This window comes from Schistocerca gregaria, chromosome 3, assembly GCF_023897955.1.
Source record: "Schistocerca gregaria isolate iqSchGreg1 chromosome 3, iqSchGreg1.2, whole genome shotgun sequence".
NCBI lineage: Eukaryota > Metazoa > Arthropoda > Insecta > Orthoptera > Acrididae > Schistocerca > Schistocerca gregaria.
Window position 1 is genome coordinate 693,509,926 of NC_064922.1, and position 20,877 is coordinate 693,530,802.

A 20,877-nucleotide genomic window follows, 5' to 3' on the forward strand; every position below is an offset into this window, starting at 1 on the left:
ACCGGCGAGCCGTCCTACTAAGTGCCCGCAGTAGTTTTCAGTATCTTTAGGCTTCATTTAGTTGCTCTTTTTTCCTAAACACCACAGTGCATTAGACAATGTAGCAAACAGTGCAGTCAAATGTCATTAATACTTCACAGGTCATGCTTTGAACGCTGCAGCTAGAAGCAGTTATTGAAAAGAACCATCCATATTCCACTTCCATCAACATCAGACAATGGTTATGTATACTGCATATAAGATCAGGATAATTATCACTGCGACCGTGACTACAAGGTTCTAAAATGGCTCTGAGCACTATGGGACTTAACTTCTGAGGTCATCAATCCCCTAGAACGTAGAACTACTTAAACCTAACTAACCAAAGGACATCACACACATCCATGCCCGAGGCAGGATTCGAACCTGCGACCGTAGTGGTCGAGCGGTTCCAGACTGTAGCACCTAGAACCGCTCGGCCACCCCGGACGGCTGACTACACTTTCCAACAAACATACAATATATATATATATATATATATATATATATATATATATATATATATATATATATGGTCATTTATTGACGAAATTAGTACCGAACATGAGTGTGTCAATGAGCATACCTGCTGCGTATAGAACAGGCAAATTGCTGATTCCTAATAATGAACTATAAATAAGTCCACCTTTTTTGCAAGTACGCGAACTATTGTCTTCTTTTACCATCCACACATGTTTAACCACAGTTCTGGTCCACAGTGCTTCTTTTACAATCTGCTGTTACAATCTGCAATTTGAAAGGGTGTAATAAAATTTATTGTAGATCCAGGATTCCGATGCAACATTGAACCCTATCTTTCCCTCCATTATCTCCGCGTAATTTTACGGTAAGGTGTCAGTTCGACTTTTCTCAAGTGTGTTTGTTAGTCGGACGCATCAGACACAATTCAGGAGGACGTACTGTTTGGCGCCCATTTGCAGCCGACTTGCCAACGTAATCCTCCGAATAGCCTTCAGCCACACAATAAAGGAAATACTATGTAAGGTGTAACAACGTATGAGTTTGTGGAAGATTACGTAATGAAGCTATTCGATAGTAAGAGGTGAAGTAACATATGTTGGTTTTGAAATGCCGTCGTTGGTTTTCGAATGCATTGTATTCAACTGTTATTTTCGTTTTAATGGCAGTGAAGGCTTTGGTTCTCAAAATATACTTATGTATTTTGTTCCTAGGTGCTAAGGGAGTTGATTTACACCTCCAACAACAGCCTTGATCCGGGTTCAGCATACGAGATTTTAGAAAATCCGTTGTCTATATTCCTACCGCAAGAATTTATTCTGTAATTTATAACAGCAGTAATGAAGAAATGTTTTTCGCAGATTTAATACAATGACTTCCATGATCACTGCTAACAGAGTTCCTGGCTTCTAGAATTATGGGTGGTCTGTCCCATAGAGACTCTTCTCCCAATCTGCATTACGATTATAGCGTCTCAATTGTCGCTATTCAGTCAGGATTATACCTCAGTTGCATTCTACTATCATTTTCATATCGTAAGTATTCCATGAATGCAATAGAACTACAGCATCTCACAATTTCCCATGAATTGTGCGAATTAAGAATGAACCTTCCCATCTGTAGTGCAATGAGAAGTTTATTGGCATCTATAGCTATTCGAGCAACCATCTCAATATTTCTACACAGTTTTATCATAATTTATGTTGTTATTCAATTTATGTACAATAGATTTACAAACTGTTGAACGGAACGACAATATTAATTGCTTTACAGCTGCATGGAAATATTGACTTTGTTACTGTAATAAATTCAACAGCTAGCAAAAATTTCTTAATGGTAAAACCATTTTAAATGTCGGCTGTGCTCTGTCAATTTTTTTTAACAGATGACATTTATTGCATCAAGTGTTACAATAATGGCCATTTTCAGCATATGGCCATTTTCAAATGCAGTTGCGTCGATGAACTGTGTGCATTCATCGTGTATGAGGATAGTAAAAATCAACATATTTTGAACTATTTTCACTTTAATAATGAGTACCATTTACAAGAAGACGTGTTACCAATGGGATCCCCTATGTAATGTTCCCTAGCCTACATTTTCATAAACCATGTAGGAAACGTGATTTTTAAAATCATTTTCACAATCAGTTACAAAATATTTCATTGGGTCAGTTACGTGGATGACATCCTTCGTTTAGTTGATGAACCTCCATCAAAAAATGGTCAGTTGCGTGCAGATATAAACAAAATACAAAAAAGATTAGAGACTCCCAATGGAAAAAGAACATGAAAACCAAATAAACTCATTAGACATAACCATCAAAAAAGAAAACAGTCAGCATACCTTTGAAATTTATCATAAACCTACAACCACAGACTGAGTCATGTATCATACTTTATATCATTCAAACTCACAGAAACAATGAGCATTCAGATACAAACTTCGTAGACTCAACACACACACACACACACACACACACACACACACACACACACACATACAGAGAGAGAGAGAGAGAGAGAGAGAGAGAGAGAGAGAGAGAGAGAGAGAGAGAGAAAGGCTCCTATTATTTGACTATACTGATCCTTCGAGCGCTAAGTTAACTATTCCTGGATGCTGTAGTAAATTTCCTACAAACCTGGTAAGAGTCTTTCTAGAACTCCTCTCCTCACCTATTCTTTGGAGTACTTCTTCGATTCATACTTTTCCTATTCATTTCATTTTTCACAATATTCCATAGCTCCATACATCACATGCTTCCAATTGCCTCTTCTCCCTATTTCTGATGTTCCACGTTCCACTTCTGTACCAAACGGTTCTCCAGACCTAACTTTCACAATCTCCTTCTTCATTCTCGTACCTATATCTAACATCAGCAGTGCCGTTTTCGCTTAAAGTACTATGCACTCAGTAAAGAAGGACTGGTAATTTATACACCTGTTTTCTCAACAAATAAAGCATTTATATGCATGTCACACAATATTCGCTATTATTAGCTGAAATTCATTGCAAACCTCAATTAGTCTTTCTCCTCTCTCAGGGCTTGTACCAAACCCATATTCACCCATAAGCGGTGGAGCTATAATTGGAAAAGGCCGTGAGATACGGGAAGATTTAAATTAATATTACATCACGGTCAAGCAGAGATTACGATATCAGATACTGGAATGAAAGGCATACACAGGAGCAGATACAGACTCAGACCACAACTTCGTAAAAAATGTTCAAATGTGTGTGCATTCCTAAAGGACCAAACTGCTAAGGTCATCGGTCCCTATACTTACACACTACTTAAACTAAGTTATGCTAAGAACAACACACACACGCATGCCCGAGGGAGGACTCGAACCTCCGGCGGGAAGGGCCGCGCACTCCGTCACTTGACGCCTCAAATCGAGCGGCCACTCCGCGCGGCCACAACTTAGTGAAGATGAAGAATACATTGAAGCTTAAGGCAGTAGTCAGGAAGAATCAATACGCAAAGAAGACGTATACAGAAGTACTACAAAATGAAGAGATACACCTGAAGTTCTCTAACGCTATAGACACTGCAATAAGGAATAGCCCAGTGGGCAGTACAATTGAAGAGAAATGGACATCTCTAAAAATGGTAGCTACAGATGTTGGTAAGGAAAACATACACTCCTGGAAATGGAAAAAAGAACACATTGACACCGGTGTGTCAGACCCACCATACTTGCTCCGGACACTGCAAGAGGGCTGTACAAGTAATGATCACACCCACGGCACAGCGGACACACCAGGAACCGCGGTGTTGGCCGTCGAATGGCGCTAGCTGCGCAGCATTTGTGCACCGCCGCCGTCAGTTTCAGCCAGTTTGCCGTGGCATACGCAGCTCCATCGCAGTCTTTAACACTGGTAGCATGCCGCTACAGCGTGGACGTGAACCGTATGAGCAGTTGACGGACTTTGAGCGAGGGCGTATAGTGGGCATGCGGGAGGTCGGGTGGACGTACCGCCGAATTGCTCAACATGTGGGGCGTGAGGTCTCCACAGTACATCGATGTTGTCGCCAGTGGTCGGCGGAAGGTGCACGTGCCCGTCGACCTGGGACCGGACCGCAGCGACGCACGGATGCACGCCAAGACCGTAGGATCCTACGCAGTGCCGTAGGGGACCGCACCGCCACTTCCCAGCAAATTAGGGACACTGATGCTCCTGGGGTATCGGCGAGGACCATTCGCAACCGTCTCCATGAAGCTGGGCTACAGTCCCGCACACTGTTAGGCCGTCTTCCGCTCACGCCCCAACATCGTGCAGCCCGCCTCCAGTGGTGTCGCGACAGACGTGAATGGAGGAACGAATGGAGACGTGTCGTCTTCAGCGATGAGAGTCGCTTCTGCCTTGGTGCCAATGATGGTCGTATGCGTGTTTGGCGCCGTGCATGTGAGCGCCACAATCAGGACTGCATACGACCGAGGCACACAGGGCCAACACCCGGCATCATGGTGTGGGGAGCGATCTCCTACACTGGCCGTACACCTCTGGTGATCGTCGAGGGGACACTGAATAGTGCACGGTACATCCAAACCGTCATCGAACCCATCGTTCTACCATACCTAGACCGGCAAGAGAACTTTCTGTTCCAACAGGACAATGCACGTCCGCATGTATCCCGTGCCACCCAACGTGCTCTAGAAGGTGTAAGTCAACTACCCTGGCCAGCAAGATCTCCGAATCTGTCCCCCAGGAATGTGTCAATAAAGTTTCCCCTTCCTGGGACAATGAATTCACGGTGTTCTTATTTCAATTTCCAGGAGTGTAGATACAGGAAAGGTAACTGCGGAGAAACCGTAACAGAATCAATTATGCAGTTTAACAACGAAAGAAGAAAATACAAAAATGTTCAGGAAATTCAAGAAGAGAGAAATGCAAGTCGCCAAGGAATAAATAAATAGGAAGTGAAGGGAAGCTAAGACGAAACGACGGCATGAAAAAAGTGAAGATATCGAAAAAAAATGACTGTTGCAAGGACTCTATGAGGGGGAATACTTGTACTATGATGTGATATAAGAAGAAACAAGAGTCGATTTAGAAGAGATAAGGTACACAGTATCAGAACTGAAAAGAGTTTCGGAAGATTTAAGATCAAATAAGGCAGTACGGATAGATAACATTCCATCAGAACTTCTAAAATAATTGTAGGAAGTGGCAATAAAACGACGGTTAACGTTTGTGTAGGATGTATGAGTCAGACGATGTACAATCAGACTCTCGGGAAAACATCATCCATAAAATTCCGATGACTGTAAGAGTTAACAAGTGCGAGAATTATCGCGCAATCAACTTAACACTTCATGCATACAAGTTGTTGACAAGAATAATATACAGAACAATGGAAAATAAATATGAGGATGTGTTAGATGACGATCAGTTTGGTTTTAGGAAAGGTAAAGGCACCAGACAGACAGCTCTGACGTGGAGTTTGATAACGGAAGCAAGACTAAAGAAAAATCAAGATAGGTTCATAGAATTTGTCGACCTGGAGAAAGCGGTTCATTCGACAATGTCAAATGGAGTAATATGTTCGGAATTATCAGGAAAATAGGGGTAAACTGTAGGGAGACACGGGTGACTTACCGCATGTACAAGAGCCAAGAGGGAATAATGAGAGTGGAAGACCAAGAACGAAATGCTCTGATTAAGAAGGGTGGAAGAGAGGGATATAGTCTTTCGCCCCTACTGTTCAAGGTATGAAGATGCAATGATGGAAATAAAATAAATGTTCAGTACTGTGATTAAAATTGAGAGTGAAAGGATATAAGTGAGAACATGCACTGATGACATTGCTATCCTCAGTGAAAGTGAACAGGAATTACAGGACATGCTGAGTGGAATGAGCAGTCTAACGAGCACAGAAAACAGATTGAGAGCAAATAGAAGAAAGACGTAATGAGAAGTAGCAGAAATCAAAACAGCGACAAACTTAACATAAGGTTTGGTGATCACGAAGTAGTTGAAGTGATAGAATTCTGCTACCGAGGTAGCAAAATAATCCATGACGGACGGAACAAGGAGGACATCAAATGCAGACTAGCATTGGCAAAGCGGAGTTTCCTGGCCGGGAGAGTGTACTCTATAAAACAGAGGCCTTAATTTGAGGCACCAATTTCTAAGGAAGTACGTTTGGAGCACAGCATTGTATGTTATGAAACAGGGACTGTGGGAACAGAAGAGAGTCGATGCATTTGAGACGTGATGCTATAGACGAATGTTGAAAATTAGGTGGGCTGATGAGGTAAGGGATGAGGAGGTTCTGCGAAGAATTGGAGAGGGGAGGAATATATGAAAAACACGGACAAGAGTAACGGATTGGATAACAGAACATTGTTGAGATATCACGGAATACCTAACATGGTAGTTGAGGGAGCTGTAGAGAATGAAAACTGTAGAGAAAGGCAGAGACTGGAGTACACCTGGCAAGTAACTGAGGACGTTGTGTTGCATGTGCTACTCTGAAATTAAGAGATTGGCACAGGATAGGAATTCGTGGCGGACCGCATCAAAACAGTCAGAAGACTGTTGCCAAAAAGAAAAGGGAAAAGAACTCTTGACCTTCCAAGTCGCTCAGCAGAAGCTCCGACGACACCGCGGCCAAAATACAGTATTAAGCTCTGTTGGTTGTTATAAGTCTGCTTTGCACAAGGAATCAGAATAAGTGCACAGATTTTAGTTATGTACTCTGTGAGTGACGTAACGTAAGTTTGGTGACGTAGTTAATTTTGGACTTATAGCTCAAAATGTGTTACACGCTAAACGTTTCTCTTCTCTGTCACTGACTGGTGCTCCTTGGTCGATCTTAAAGAAGGATTCACGTCAAAAAGATACGTGTAACATGTGACGGTAAGACGTCATGGATGAATGGCATTGTGAAAAAGTAGAACATGTCTGAAAATGCAAGAGGAGGAGCGATTTGCGTTGAAATTTTCGCATGAGGTGGCGAAATCCCTGGAGCCGGCCCTGTTCGCTCATCATATGTATCATCGACTCCAAGTTGGGAGATCTTACGCTACTCACAAGGGAAACTCCCTATCACACCCCCCCCCCCCCTTAGATTTAGTGATAAGCGACCCAGTGGACAGCCTGGCGTAAGCTGAACACAGATCAAGCATGAAAACCGGCTGAAAAAAAGGCAAAGTAGAAACATTTAACGGTGCTGTAAAGAGTATCCGGATAGAAAAGTCGTGTCATTGATAAGTGCTGATGGTGGTGAAGTGGCACACGGGCGAGCTTCAGATCCCCATCGGGCCGATTTTTTTGTTTTTGTGTTTTTCGCTGTTCGCTTTATTCAAACTTGTGTGTGTCATGGTGTAACGTCCGTTTGGAACAGCGAGGTGTAAGATAGGGACCTATTAATTCTGCACAATTACTCTATTAACAGCCGGAAGGAAGTGCCTTTCGAATGGTAACCTCAAACGTTTGAGGCGACAAGTCAACCGCATCCTCCTTCGTAAAACACGTCTGGTGTGTCATACACGGCAATGCTGACAGTACATGTGTGACATGATAGGAATCTCTTATCGACGCAGCTAATTTGTACGACTGGTAAGTGAGTGAGATATGCCTCCTTGCCCGGTATATATGTTCGTATGTACGTGAATGTGATCACTCCCAAGGAAATGAAGACAACATAATAGTTCTGTTGCCAATGGGCACCACTGTGGGGAGCCGGACTCGGGTATCACGGGGATGTCAACCTCGTTCCGTCTGTCCCCAGATCGGTCTGCCGCTGTGGTTGCCCCGGTTGCTGCCCGCAGTGGGGCTGAGCCCTCGCCTGTGGTTGATTGGGAGGTCGTTCCAAGGCGTGGCAGGCAGCGAAAGGCGTCCCCGGAGGCTGATCAGAAAGCCTCCCCGGTGCGTCTGACAAACAGGTTTCAGGCACTGTCTCTGGCTGAGCCAGATGCAGATGCCTGCCCCGTTTCAGAGGATCATTCTCAGCCTTCAAGGTCCGGGCAATCGCAGAGGGTGGGCTTACTGGTAGTTGGGAGTTCCAATGTTAGGCGCGTAATGGGGCCCCTTAGGGATACGGCGGCTAAGGAGGGGAAGAAATCCAGTGTGCACTCCGTGTGCATTCCGGGAGGAGTCATTCCTGATGTGGAAAGGGTCCTTCCGGATGCCATGAAGAGCACACGGTGCAGCCAGCTGCAGGTGGTGGCACATGTCGGCACTAATGACGTGTGTCACTTTGGATCTGAGGAAATTCTCTCTGGATTCCAGCGGCTATCTGATTTGGTGAAGGCTGCCGGTCTTGCTTACGAGATGAAGGCAGAGCTCACCATCTGCAGCATCGTTGACAGAACCGACTGCGGACCTTTGGTGCAGAGCCGGGTGGAGGGTCTGAATCAGAGGCTCAGACGGTTTTGCGACCGTATTGGCTGCAGGTTCCTTGACTTGCGCCATAGGGTGGTGGGGTTTTGGGTTCCGCTGAATAGGTCAGGAGTTCACTACACTCAGCTGGCGGCTACACGGGTAGCGGAGGCTGTGTGGCGTGGACTGGGCAGTTTTTTAGGTTAGAAGGCCTCGGGAAAGTACGGGATGGGCTGCAATGTCAAAGGGTGCTTGGCAATTACAGGACGTGCTTGGATCAAGGAACAGTCGGAATTATAGTTGTAAATTGTTATAGTTGCGCTGGAAAAGTCCCTGAGCTTCAAGCGCTAATAGAAAGCACAGAAGCTGATATCGTTATAGGTACAGAAAGCTGGCTAAAGCCTGAAATAAGTTCTGCAGAAATTTTTACGAAGTCTCAGACGGTGTTCAGGAAAGACAGATTAGGCAGAATTGGTGGTGGAGTGTTTGTGTCTGTTAGTAGTGGTTTATCTTGTAGTGAAGTCGAAGTAGATACTCCGTGCGAATTGGTGTGGGTGGAGGTTATACTTAACAGCCGAATTAAGTTAATAATTGGCTCCTTCTACCGACCCCCAGACTCCGATGATACAGTTGCGGAACAGTTCAGAGAAAGTTTGAGTCTCGTAACAAATAAATACCCCACTCATACGGTTATAGTTGGTGGGGACTTCAACCTACCCTCGGTATGTTGGCAAAAATACTTGTTCAAAACCGGTGGTAGGCAGAAAACATCTTCCGAGATTGTCCTAAATGCATTCTCCGAAAATTATTTCGAGCAGTTAGTCCACGAACCCACGCGAATTGTAAATGGTTGCGAAAACACACTTGACCTCTTGGCCACAAACAATCCAGAGCTGATAGAGAGCATCATGACTGATACAGGGATTAGTGATCACAAAGTCATTGCAGCTAGGCTCAATACCATTTCTTCCAAACCCATCAGAAACAAACGCAAAATAATTTTATTTAAAAAAGCGGATAAAGTGCCACTAGAAGCCTTCCTAAAAGACAATTTCCATTCCTTCCGAACTGACTATGCGAATGTAGACGAGATGTGGCTCAAATTCAAAGATATAGTAGCAACAGCAATTGAGAGATTCATACCTCATAAATTGGTAAGAGATGGAACGGATCCCCCGTGGTACACAAAAAAGGTCCGAACGCTGTTGCAGAGGCAACGGAAAAAGCATGCGAAGTTCAGAAGAACGCGAAATCCCGAAGATGGGCTAAAATTTACAGACGCGCGAAATTTGGCACGTACTTCGATGCGAGATGCCTTTAATAGGTTCCACAACGAAACATTGTCTCGAAATCTGGTAGACGATCCGAAGAAATTCTGGTCGTATGTAAAGTACACAAGCGGCAAGACGCAGTCAATACCTTCGCTGCGCAGTGCCGATGGTACTGTTTTCGACGACTGTGCCGCTAAAGCGGGGTTATTGAACGCAGTTTTCCGTAATTCCTTCACCAGGGAAGACGAATGGAATATTCCAGAATTTGAAACACGAACATCTGCTAGCATGAGTTTCTTAGGGGTTGAGAAGCAACTCAAATCGCTTGATACGGGCAAGTCTTCAGGTCCAGATTGTATACCGATTAGGTTCCTTTCAGATTACGCTGATACTATAGCTCCCTACTTAGCACTCATATACAACCGCTCGCTCACCGATAGATCTGTACCTACAGATTGGAAAATTGCGCAGGTCGCACCAGTGTTCAAGAAGGGTAGTAGGAGTAATCCATTTAACTACAGACCTATATCATTGACGTCGGTTTGCAGTAGGGTTTTGGAGCATATACTGTATTAAAACATTATGAATCACCTCGAAGGGAACGATCTATTGACACGTAATCACCATGGCTTCAGAAAACATCGCTCTTGTGCAACGCAGCCAGCTCTTTATTCGCACGAAGTAATGGCCGCTATCGACAGGGGATCTCAAGTTGATTCCGTATTTCTAGATTTCCGGAAAGCTTTTGACACCGTTCCTCACAAGCGACTTCTAATCAAGCTGCGGAGCTATGGGGTATCGTCTCAGTTGTGCGACTGGATTCGTGATTTCCTGTCAGGAAGGTCGCAGTTCGTAGTAATAGACGGCGAATCATCGAGTAAAACTGAAGTGATATCAGGTGTTCCCCAGGGAAGCGTCCTGGGACCTCTACTGTTCCTGATCTATATAAATGACCTGGGTGACAATCTGAGCAGTTCTCTCAGACTGTTCGCAGATGATGCTGTAATTTACCGTCTAGTAAGGTCATCCGAAGACCAGTATCAGCTGCAATGCGATTTAGAAAAGATTGCTGTATGGTGTGTCAGGTGGCAGTTGACGCTAAATAACGAAAAGTGTGAGATGATCCACATGAGTTCCAAAAGAAATCCGTTGGAATTCGATTACTCGATAAATAGTACAATTCTCAAGGCTGTCAATTCAACTAAGTACCTGGGTGTTAAAATTACGAACAACTTCAGTTGGAAGGACCACATAGATAATATTGTCGGGAAGGCGAGCCAAAGGTTGCGTTTCATTGGCAGGACACTTAGCAGATGCAACAAGTCCACTAAAGAGAGAGCTTACACTACACTCGTTCGTCCTCTGTTAGAATACTGCTGCGCGGTGTGGGATCCTTACCAGGTGGGATTGACGGAGGACATCGAAAGGGTGCAAAAAAGGGCAGCTCGTTTTGTATTATCGCGTTATAGGGGAGAGAGTGTGGCAGATATGATACACGAGTTGGGATGGAAGTCATTACAGCATAGACGTTTTTCGTCGCGGCGAGACCTTTTTACGAAATTTAAGTCACAAACTTTCTCTTCCGAATGCGAAAATATTTTGTTGAGCCCAAGCTACATAGGTAGGAATGATCATCAAAATAAAATAAGAGAAATCAGAGCTCGAACAGAAATGTTTAGGTGTTCGTTTTTCCCGCTCGCTGTTCGGGAGTGGAATAGTAGAGAGATAGTATGATTGTGGTTCGATGAACCCTCTGCCAAGCACTTAAATGTGAATTGCAGAGTAGTCATGTAGATGTAGATGTAGATGTTTGTCACATAAACTGCAACAAATAAACGCAACTGTTTCAGAACCACAGTTTCTCTGTGTTCTGTCAAAACGCATGTTTCAACGTTTTTGAAGTTGCGTTCCGCTTTACAAGTCTTGACTCTTGAATTCCTTTGTTGTAACTTAGTTCACACTCGTTTCCTTGTTATTTTCATTTCTGTGTGGCGCCTATGTGGTATGTCGCCTGCTCTCACTATTAATCACATTTAACTGCTACGGTACAATATTCTCATCACATGACTCATATTCTATAACGAATGTATAGGATGAAAACTGCCAAGATTACAGAAAGAGAAAAAAGATTTCAATGACCGGACGGACAGTTCATAAGGCTGTGAAAAAAATGAAAAATAGTACGAGAGAGTTGTGAAAACGGTCCGCCGGCTTGACAGTGCAACACCACGACCACTCATCCACAAAGCCGTTGCTTATTTGGGCTGCCCTTTATTTTGCGTCTTGTCTTTGGACCGTTCGCTGTTTCTATTTAGCCTTTTTTTTCACAGTTCATTACACCTTATTCTTCTTTTTCATGTTTGATCTGTCTTCAGTTTTCGACAGTCTATCCACTGGGCGGTCTTACCACTAAATATGAGGGGAGTGCGGTAGGGAGTTCCCTTGTCTTGTACTAAGCACGTCGTTATTCTTTTCCCACCAATCATTATCACTTTGGTCTTTGTTTTGTGTTTCCAGGACTAAGTATGCTATATATTCTTACCATCAAACTTTTTTAAAAAAAAGAAACATATCTGTCCAGGAAGGTCATACCTGAGAACTTTAACAGTTTCGTTTGATTCCTTAGGACTTTTCTTCCTCTTCTGAAATTTTGTTTCATTAACTTTATGGGTACCTACTTAGCAAATTGAACAACAGTGGTGCTAAGCTACAACTCCACCTTTGCCCAATAGTACCCTACCTGCCTACCATTTATTAACACAAACTTGTCTCTCTTCTTTCCATTTTTATTACTTTGACTTACTCGCCTGGTTCTGACATTTAGACCCCATATTCCAAGATAATTGCATCATCCATACAGAAATGTCGACTACGAGCCTGTGTTGGGCAGAATTAAAGCCCTTCAAGCCGAGCTCCCCACACGTCAAGGGTGAATCCATGGCTCTCACCTTCATCATCCGAAATAACAGTAGGGCCGTCCAAGTTCAAAGGCTGTAAGGGGCCAAGCGTAAACCCAAACCCCTTTCATGACAGACCGGAAGGAGGGGCAGAGAGTGGGGAGGGGAGATGAGGTGATCCCATCAGTCTCTTCTTTGTAGGGTAGCCCATCTATCCTTTAGTGACTGACCAGACCTACAACTGGTAGAGGAAAAGAGTCAACCCTATAAATATTCAGTACTCAGTTGTTTCACTACTCCAGACACTAGCGATTTTGGAGGAAACAACAGGGATAAAGCTACTGAAAGCTAAATCTTCGAATTTCTCGAGGTGCGATGGACCGGTTCCATTTATTCAGGAATAAATAAACACCCATGGTTAAGCTTATCTCAAGGGTTGTCCACAACCCTGTGAAGTGCCAGTAGTGCAGCCAGACCTGCCCCCTTGGCACCAACCTCTCACCGAGATCCCTCAACAAGAAAGCGGAATGTACCCCACGTCTCACTGCCCCATTTTGGACTATTCATTGCGCCCCGAAACCACCTTCAGCAGAGACCTCCGAGCCCGGAACTGACAGAGACTGTGCGTGTGTTGGCAGCGGCGGGACGCCGTACAGCTACTGCGGCCTGGCCGACTCCAACGTGTGCTGCCTGGTGCCCGAGGGCGCCAAGCCCGTGTCCAGCCTGGTACCGAGCCCCAGCAAGCCGCGCTGCGGGCAGAAGGGCGCAGACTCGGGCCGCGCGGGCGTCGCGGAGCCCGCCGAGTGGCCCTGGCACGTGAGTACCCCGGCACCGGCGAGCCGTCCTACTAAGTGCCCGCAGTAGTTTTCAGTATCTTTAGGCTTCATTTAGTTGCTCTTTTTTCCTAAACACCACAGTGCATTAGACAATGTAGCAAACAGTGCAGTCAAATGTCATTAATACTTCACAGGTCATGCTTTGAACGCTGCAGCTAGAAGCAGTTATTGAAAAGAACCATCCATATTCCACTTCCATCAACATCAGACAATGGTTATGTATACTGCATATAAGATCAGGATAATTATCACTGCGACCGTGACTACAAGGTTCTAAAATGGCTCTGAGCACTATGGGACTTAACTTCTGAGGTCATCAATCCCCTAGAACGTAGAACTACTTAAACCTAACTAACCAAAGGACATCACACACATCCATGCCCGAGGCAGGATTCGAACCTGCGACCGTAGTGGTCGAGCGGTTCCAGACTGTAGCACCTAGAACCGCTCGGCCACCCCGGACGGCTGACTACACTTTCCAACAAACATACAATATATATATATATATATATATATATATATATATATATATATATATATATATATGGTCATTTATTGACGAAATTAGTACCGAACATGAGTGTGTCAATGAGCATACCTGCTGCGTATAGAACAGGCAAATTGCTGATTCCTAATAATGAACTATAAATAAGTCCACCTTTTTTGCAAGTACGCGAACTATTGTCTTCTTTTACCATCCACACATGTTTAACCACAGTTCTGGTCCACAGTGCTTCTTTTATTAGTTGCCTGAAACACACACCCACAGGTTATTTTTAGGTTAGAGAAAATGATACATAAGAATTAGTTGTCGTTTAAATTGTATGTGCACTTTACCATCTGATTTACATTGTGCGTGCCCTGTGGCAGCCAAACAAAACCAGCCACAGGTCTAAATTAGTATACCAAGTCATTTGCAAACATGAGTCATTTAGTAAATCATCCACACTACGTTTTTTATTTAGTATCCAATTCTGGTAAATTACGTGGCATTGCTCATTTTTTGGCCTTACTTGTGTAGTATTGTGCCAGTCCCTAGCTGTGGCAAGTTCATTATTATACAACAGACGCATTTTTGTGTAACTGAGCTGAACCTGTGGACATCGGTAAGTTTTGTGAAGATTAGGTGTAGCGAGCTATTCCGTGTAATTTGTTATTCATAGATTATGTTTCTTACTTTGATAGTGTGTACTCATGTTTTCTTCTGTTAGCTTGTAAATATTATGTCCTGTTATGTTTCTGTGGTCTGGAAAACGTATCACTGCACAAATTTACGTCTGTGGTGCGCTAGCGAGTGTCGTTTGTTTACTGTTTTGTTTTCGTTTGACATCCGATAACTTTGAATCTGTTCTTTGAAACGTAATCATACACTACCACAGAATATGGTTACAATATAAACGTTGTTGACAAACTAATCCATAAAATAAAAACCAAACTGGCACAGAACAAACACAAGAATATCACAACACACTAGCAATACTCGCAGAACAGAGGACACATAAGCACAGAAGATGCAGAAACCACAAACAACAAGAAAACATGGCACAGCCTGGCATCTGGGAACAAAATAACGTACACAATAAAAACATCATGAGAAAAGAAGGTATACATGTGGCATATAAAACAAACAACACTCTACAGAAAAGATTACATATACCTAAAACCATCACACATAAATTCAATAAAGCAGCGACATGCCAGCTAACAAGCAAAGACTGTGATTCAGTATACATGCAGAAATTTCAAGTTGAGGCACTGAAAACATTTAAGAGCACTGAAAAGTGACAGCACACATACCGCACTCATCAAAAACAACCTCCACCCCAGTGGCGTAGAAACAGACCTCCAAATCCTATCCATCCATATTAACTTTTAACAAAGAAGAAATCTACCATGTACAGAAAGCTATCACAGAGGGAATAAAAGTTATCAATGACAATTACCAAACAGTATTACGTAGCAAAACACACAAAATGGAAACAAACGTCACTTTTCCAAAGTCCATGGACATCAATCCAAACCAAAACACTAAACGGACGACAATCATAAGCGCATCAGAGACGTTAATTTGTTCAGTGAAACGTGTATCTAAGCCACAGAAACATAACAGACCCAATATTCACAAATGAACAGAAGAAAACGTGAGTAAACGCTGTCAAAATACGAAACATAATCTATGAATAACCATCTACACGAAATAGTTCGCCATACCTAAGCTTCACAAAACTTTTGTAGATGTCCACAGGTTCAGTTCAACACCAAAAAACCACTTTTAGTAGACAAAAACAAACTTGTGACAGCTAAGGACTTGAGAAATACTACAATGGCCAGGACAAAACCGGGCATATGCCACGAATTTTACCAAAACATACATTTTATAGATTTCATAATAAACAAAGATTCAAGGCAGATGATTTTCTAACATTCCTCACGTTTGCAGGTGACTTGGTGTACTAATTTAGACGTATGGGTGATTTTGGTTCTCAGCCACGAGACACACACAATGTAAAGTATAAGGCAAAGTGCATATACAATTTAAATGACAACTAAATTTGATGTATCAATTCCCTTTAACTAAAAATAGCCTGTAAGTATTTCAGGAAAATAATTTTAAAAAACCTCTGAGTATGCAATAACTGTAATGAAACATGCTTAAAAAATAATAATCTGTGTATTTACAAAAAGGCGGAACCACGCTTAATTCATTATTATTTTCCTGCAAGCACTGAGCTCAAAACTTTAATATGATGTTGATATCTAGGAATGGGAACAGGGTGTCTCCTTTTAAGAAATACGATGAATCGCTTTTAACCCTCGCTTACAGAAGATCAGTATTACAGTCGAAGCAGTGTTTCAGACGAAAGAACCAGCTCCTCACCAAAGCTCCTGAAGAGGGCTTGTCACTAGTTCACACACTGGGGTACGCATGAAGGTGAAATACAACGACGAGGTGGTCTTACCTTCACATACAGACGCGGTTCACATGTCGTTGCTATTCGATCGTTCTCGACAACTGTGTACAACTGCGTGTGAATAACTGAATTAGGAAATTAATGAGAGCAAAAAATCTTCCGTCGGAAAAATTACAGTGTCAATTTTCAAAATGTAGTGCAACACACAGGGAAGGCTACCAGTGTGGTGTGCCCCAGGTGCCAGCTTTTAGGGAAATTACGTGCTCCTCTGTCTTCCAGAAAAAGCTGCAAGCTGTCAGTTTCTGATTTCCATGTTAAGCAAGTATATTAATTCAGTTACTGAGGGAATGAGTCTTTAACGTTATGGAATGACAGTCGAGGCAGTGCGGTACCGAGGGAGTTTAAAATCTGTTCTGAATATGCAACGCAATCATACGAAATTTTACTGACTGAAGTTGAAAGCTTAGTTACTGAGAAGTTTAACACTTACTCAGAGTGAAAGATACGTCACTCAACAGTGCTTCATTCGTCGATGTTCATTTACAACCCTATTTAATAAAATGGGGTGTTGTAACATTAAAGATCGAAGTGCAAAACCAAATTCTTAACTAACGTTTCAGAAGCGTCGCGCTGTAGCTAGAATGCAGCGCTAGCAAATCTAGCACTTGCCCCAAGAACATGTAGCAAGAAAGCTGCAGTGGGAAATTTGAATCATATTTAAATCAAATTTAAGGAATTATTTGAAATTGTTGTTGTTGTGGTCTTCAGTCCTGAGACTGGTTTGATGCAGCTCTCCGTGCTACTCTATCCTGTGCAAACTTCTTCATCTCCCAGTAACTACTGCAACCTACATCCTCCTGAATCTGTTTAGTGTATTCATCTCTTGGTCTCCCTCTACGATTTGTACCCTCCACGCTGCCCTTCAATACTAAATTGGTGATCCCTTGATGCCTCAGAACATGTCCTACCAACCGATCCCTTCTTCTAGTCAAGTTGTGCAACAACATTCTCTTCTCCCCAATCCTATTCAATACCTCCTCATTAGTTATGTGATCTACCGATCTAATCTTCAGCATTCTTCTGTAGCAACACATTTCAAAAGCTTCTATTCTCTTCTTGTCAAAACTCTTTATCGTCCATGTTTCACTTCCATAAATGGCTACACTCTATACAAATACTTTCAAAAACGACACACTTAAATCTATACTCGATGTTAACAAATTTCTCTTATTCAGAAACGCTTTCCTTGCCATTGCCAGTCAACATTTTATATCCTCTCTACTTCGACCATCATCGGTTATTTTGCTCCCCAAATAGCAAAACTCCTTTACTACTTTAAGTGTCTCATATCCTTATCTAATTCCCTCAGCATCCCACCCGACTTAAGTCGACTACATTCCATGATCGTCGTTTTGCTTTTGTTGATGTTCATCTTATATCCTACTTTCAAGACACTATCCATTCCAATCGACTGCTCTTCCAAATCCTTTGCTGTCTCTGACAGAATTACAATGTCATCGGCCAACCTTAAAGTTTTTATTTCTTCTCCAAGGATTTTAATACCTACTCCGAATTTTTCTTAAAATTAAGGAACATATAAGAGAGGTTCAGCAGTGAGACTAAATGCACGCCGAACTCCTAAAAATGATAGAATTTGCTGACGACATCCCTATACTCATTTAAAGTGAAGCAGAATTAGCGGGCTTATTGAATGGAATTGTTAAATAAATACAGACTGTGAACTGAGAGTAAACTAATGGGTGTAGTGGTGGGCGGGGGCGTTAAGAAGCTGCGTAGCACAGGCGAACATGGAATTTCTCGCCAAAAGAAGCCTATTGGCTTCAAACACATGTGTTAATTTCAAGAAGAAACTCCAGAGCATGAACATCTGGTGCACATCATTATACGAGTTAGTTACTGACTGCATGAAATCCCAGACACAAGAGAATCGAAACGTTTGGGATGTGGTGTTACAAAATGATGCAGATAATTAAGTGGGCCTATATGAAATGAGTAGGTCGTCCACGGAAGAGACTGGTAAGGGAATACATGGAAAACACTGAAGGAAGTGGTACGACACGTGTTGTGATATCAGGTAATAATTTCCATTGTACTAGAGGAAGTCATAGAAGGCAAATCCTGTAGAGGGAAGATAGAGTTTGAAACATATCCAACAAATTATTGAGTAAATTGGATTTCATTGCTGCTCAAAGATGAAGAGGCTGGCACAAGAGAGGAAGTCAGAAGATTGATGACGCAAAGAAAAAAAATAAGTTGTTCGAAAAGGCTCTGCCACATGTAAAGCCAGTTTGTTCCTGTTTTCAGTTCGTTTATCATCTATATGGTTACTGCAACACAAGGTTGACCACAGTAACCGCTCTGTCGTCATACACTCTGCTGAGTTCATGGCAAACCTATAGTGACCAGAATCTGACAAGACTGGAACGACACGAGAACTCTTACAACAAGAAGGCCGGTCAAGTGCATCACAGCGAGTCGTCTGCGAATGAACAAGTAGGCAACATCACCTAGAGAATTACAAACAACGGACTCAACACGACGACAGTGTACGCAGTCCAGCAAGTAATCCAAGATCGAAGCCTAAGACGTAGCGAACTCTGAACCGAGACAAAGATATATAACGATGTCAGTACAAAAGCATAGAGAAATCACGACTTACAGCAGAGCATTTTTTTCTGAAAAAAAACCCAATCCCTTCTTCAGCAATAATATCTGCTTGACGGTGCCACAGGTCTGTAAGTCTCTTCTCCGAGGGTTCCTTTCTTCATTTGTAGTGTCTCGTTTCTAATTTCTATTCAACTAACGCCTTTCGGACTCTGTATAACCTGCACAGCTGCTGCACCATCGGATTTACATGGGCGTCGCAGGTGCTGTTTGGCTGGCACAGTGGGCATGTCTCCGTAGCCAATGCTATAGCAGCGACAGCAAACCTAGCAGACTGAAGGCTGACACAGTGAGCATCTCTCTATAGCTAAAGCTACAACAGCAACATGATCGTGTGGCATTGACAGCTAAAGCTAAAGAACGTTCTCCTCTCCACGGAAGTTTCTCCTGTCGTTCCTCACTGTGAATCCTGCCATTTCGTTCCTCTACTAGCGTCCATGTTTGTAGTGCCACACTAAAATGATGGCATAATTATCTGGTTTTCGAACCCATCTTTCCACAGAGTTGTTACCAACATCAACATTAGGCCGAAAGCTTCATAAAGCGCGACCTCGTGATTAATTGGTACCGCAAACTGAGATGACCAGTTATCAAATGTCCACCCTAGGAAAATGTGCAATGTTTGTAGATTTACTGTTTGAAAACATTTATGAGTGATTTTTCTCTCACAAAAGGATGTTCTTCAAAAGACTATGTTTATTAGCTTAATTGTGCGGGAGATTATCTGCAATGTTATGCCTATTCGCCTTCCTTCTGTGAAGGACTACATACACTTTATTTATTTATTTATTTATTTTGAGTCATCATTTCTCAGACAGATTTGATACCGCCCGCCATGAACTCCTCTGTTGTGTCAAGTTGTTCACCTCGCTCCAACACTTACAGCCTACGTCCAAATTATTTGATGAATGTATTCCAGTCTCTGTCTTCCTTACAGTTTTACCCTTTACAACTGCTTCTAGTACCATGGAAGTTATTCTGTGATGTCTTAATAGATGTTCTACCAACCTGTCCCTTCTTCTTGTCTGTGTTTTTATATATTCCTTTCTTCGCCGTTTCTCCGGAGAATCTCCTTATTGATTTCCTTATCAGTACACCTAATTTTCAATTATCTTCTGTAACATCACATCTCAAGTGCTTCGATTCTCTTCTTTTCTGGTTTTCCTAATGTCCATGTTTCACAACCATACATTGCAGGCCTCCAAATGTACATTCTCAGAAATTTGTTTCACAAATTAAGGCCTACGCTTGGTGCTAGTACACGTCTCTTGGATATGAATGCTCTATCTGCTACGAAGGCCATGGGTTAGTTTGCTGCCTAGGTAGCAGAATTCCTTAACTTCATCTACTTCGTGATCACCAATCCTAAAGTTGAGTTTCTCACTGTTCTCATTTCTACTACTTCTCCTTACCGTCATCTTCCTTCGATTTACTCTCAATCCATATTTTGTACTCTTTAGACTGTTCATGTCATTCAGCAGCTCCTGTAATTCTTGTTCACGGACGTCCTTTCACCTCGAATTTTAATTTGTTTCCTTCATTTCTTTCTCAATCTACACTCCTGGAAATTGAAATAAGAACACCGTGAATTCATTGTCCCAGGAAGGGGAAACTTTACTGACACATTCCTGGGCTCAGATACATCACATGATCACACTGACAGAACCACAGGCACATAGACACAGGCAACAGAGCATGCACAATGTCGGCACTAGTACAGTGTATATCCACCTTTCGCAGCAATGCAGGCTTCTATTCTCCCATGGAGACGATCGTAGAGATGCTGGATGTAGTCCTGTGGAACGGCTTGCCATGCCATTTCCACCTGGCGCCTCAGTTGGACCAGCGTTCGTGCTGGACGTGCAGACCGCGTGAGACGACGCTTCATCCAGTCCCAAACATGCTCAATGGGGGACAGATCCGGAGATCTTGCTGGCCAGAGTAGTTG

General features: G+C 42.8%; 1 protein-coding gene across 1 annotated transcript in view; it reads left to right on the forward strand.

Moving 5' to 3' along the window:
- LOC126355093 (chymotrypsinogen 2-like) overlaps positions 1 to 20,877 on the forward strand; it is a 417,116-nt gene that overhangs the window by 330,559 nt on the left and 65,680 nt on the right. The window contains exon 4 of the mRNA XM_050005289.1: positions 13,135 to 13,312. Within this exon, the coding sequence (XP_049861246.1) occupies positions 13,135 to 13,312 (178 nt within the window). The remainder of the gene's footprint in view (positions 1 to 13,134; positions 13,313 to 20,877) is intronic.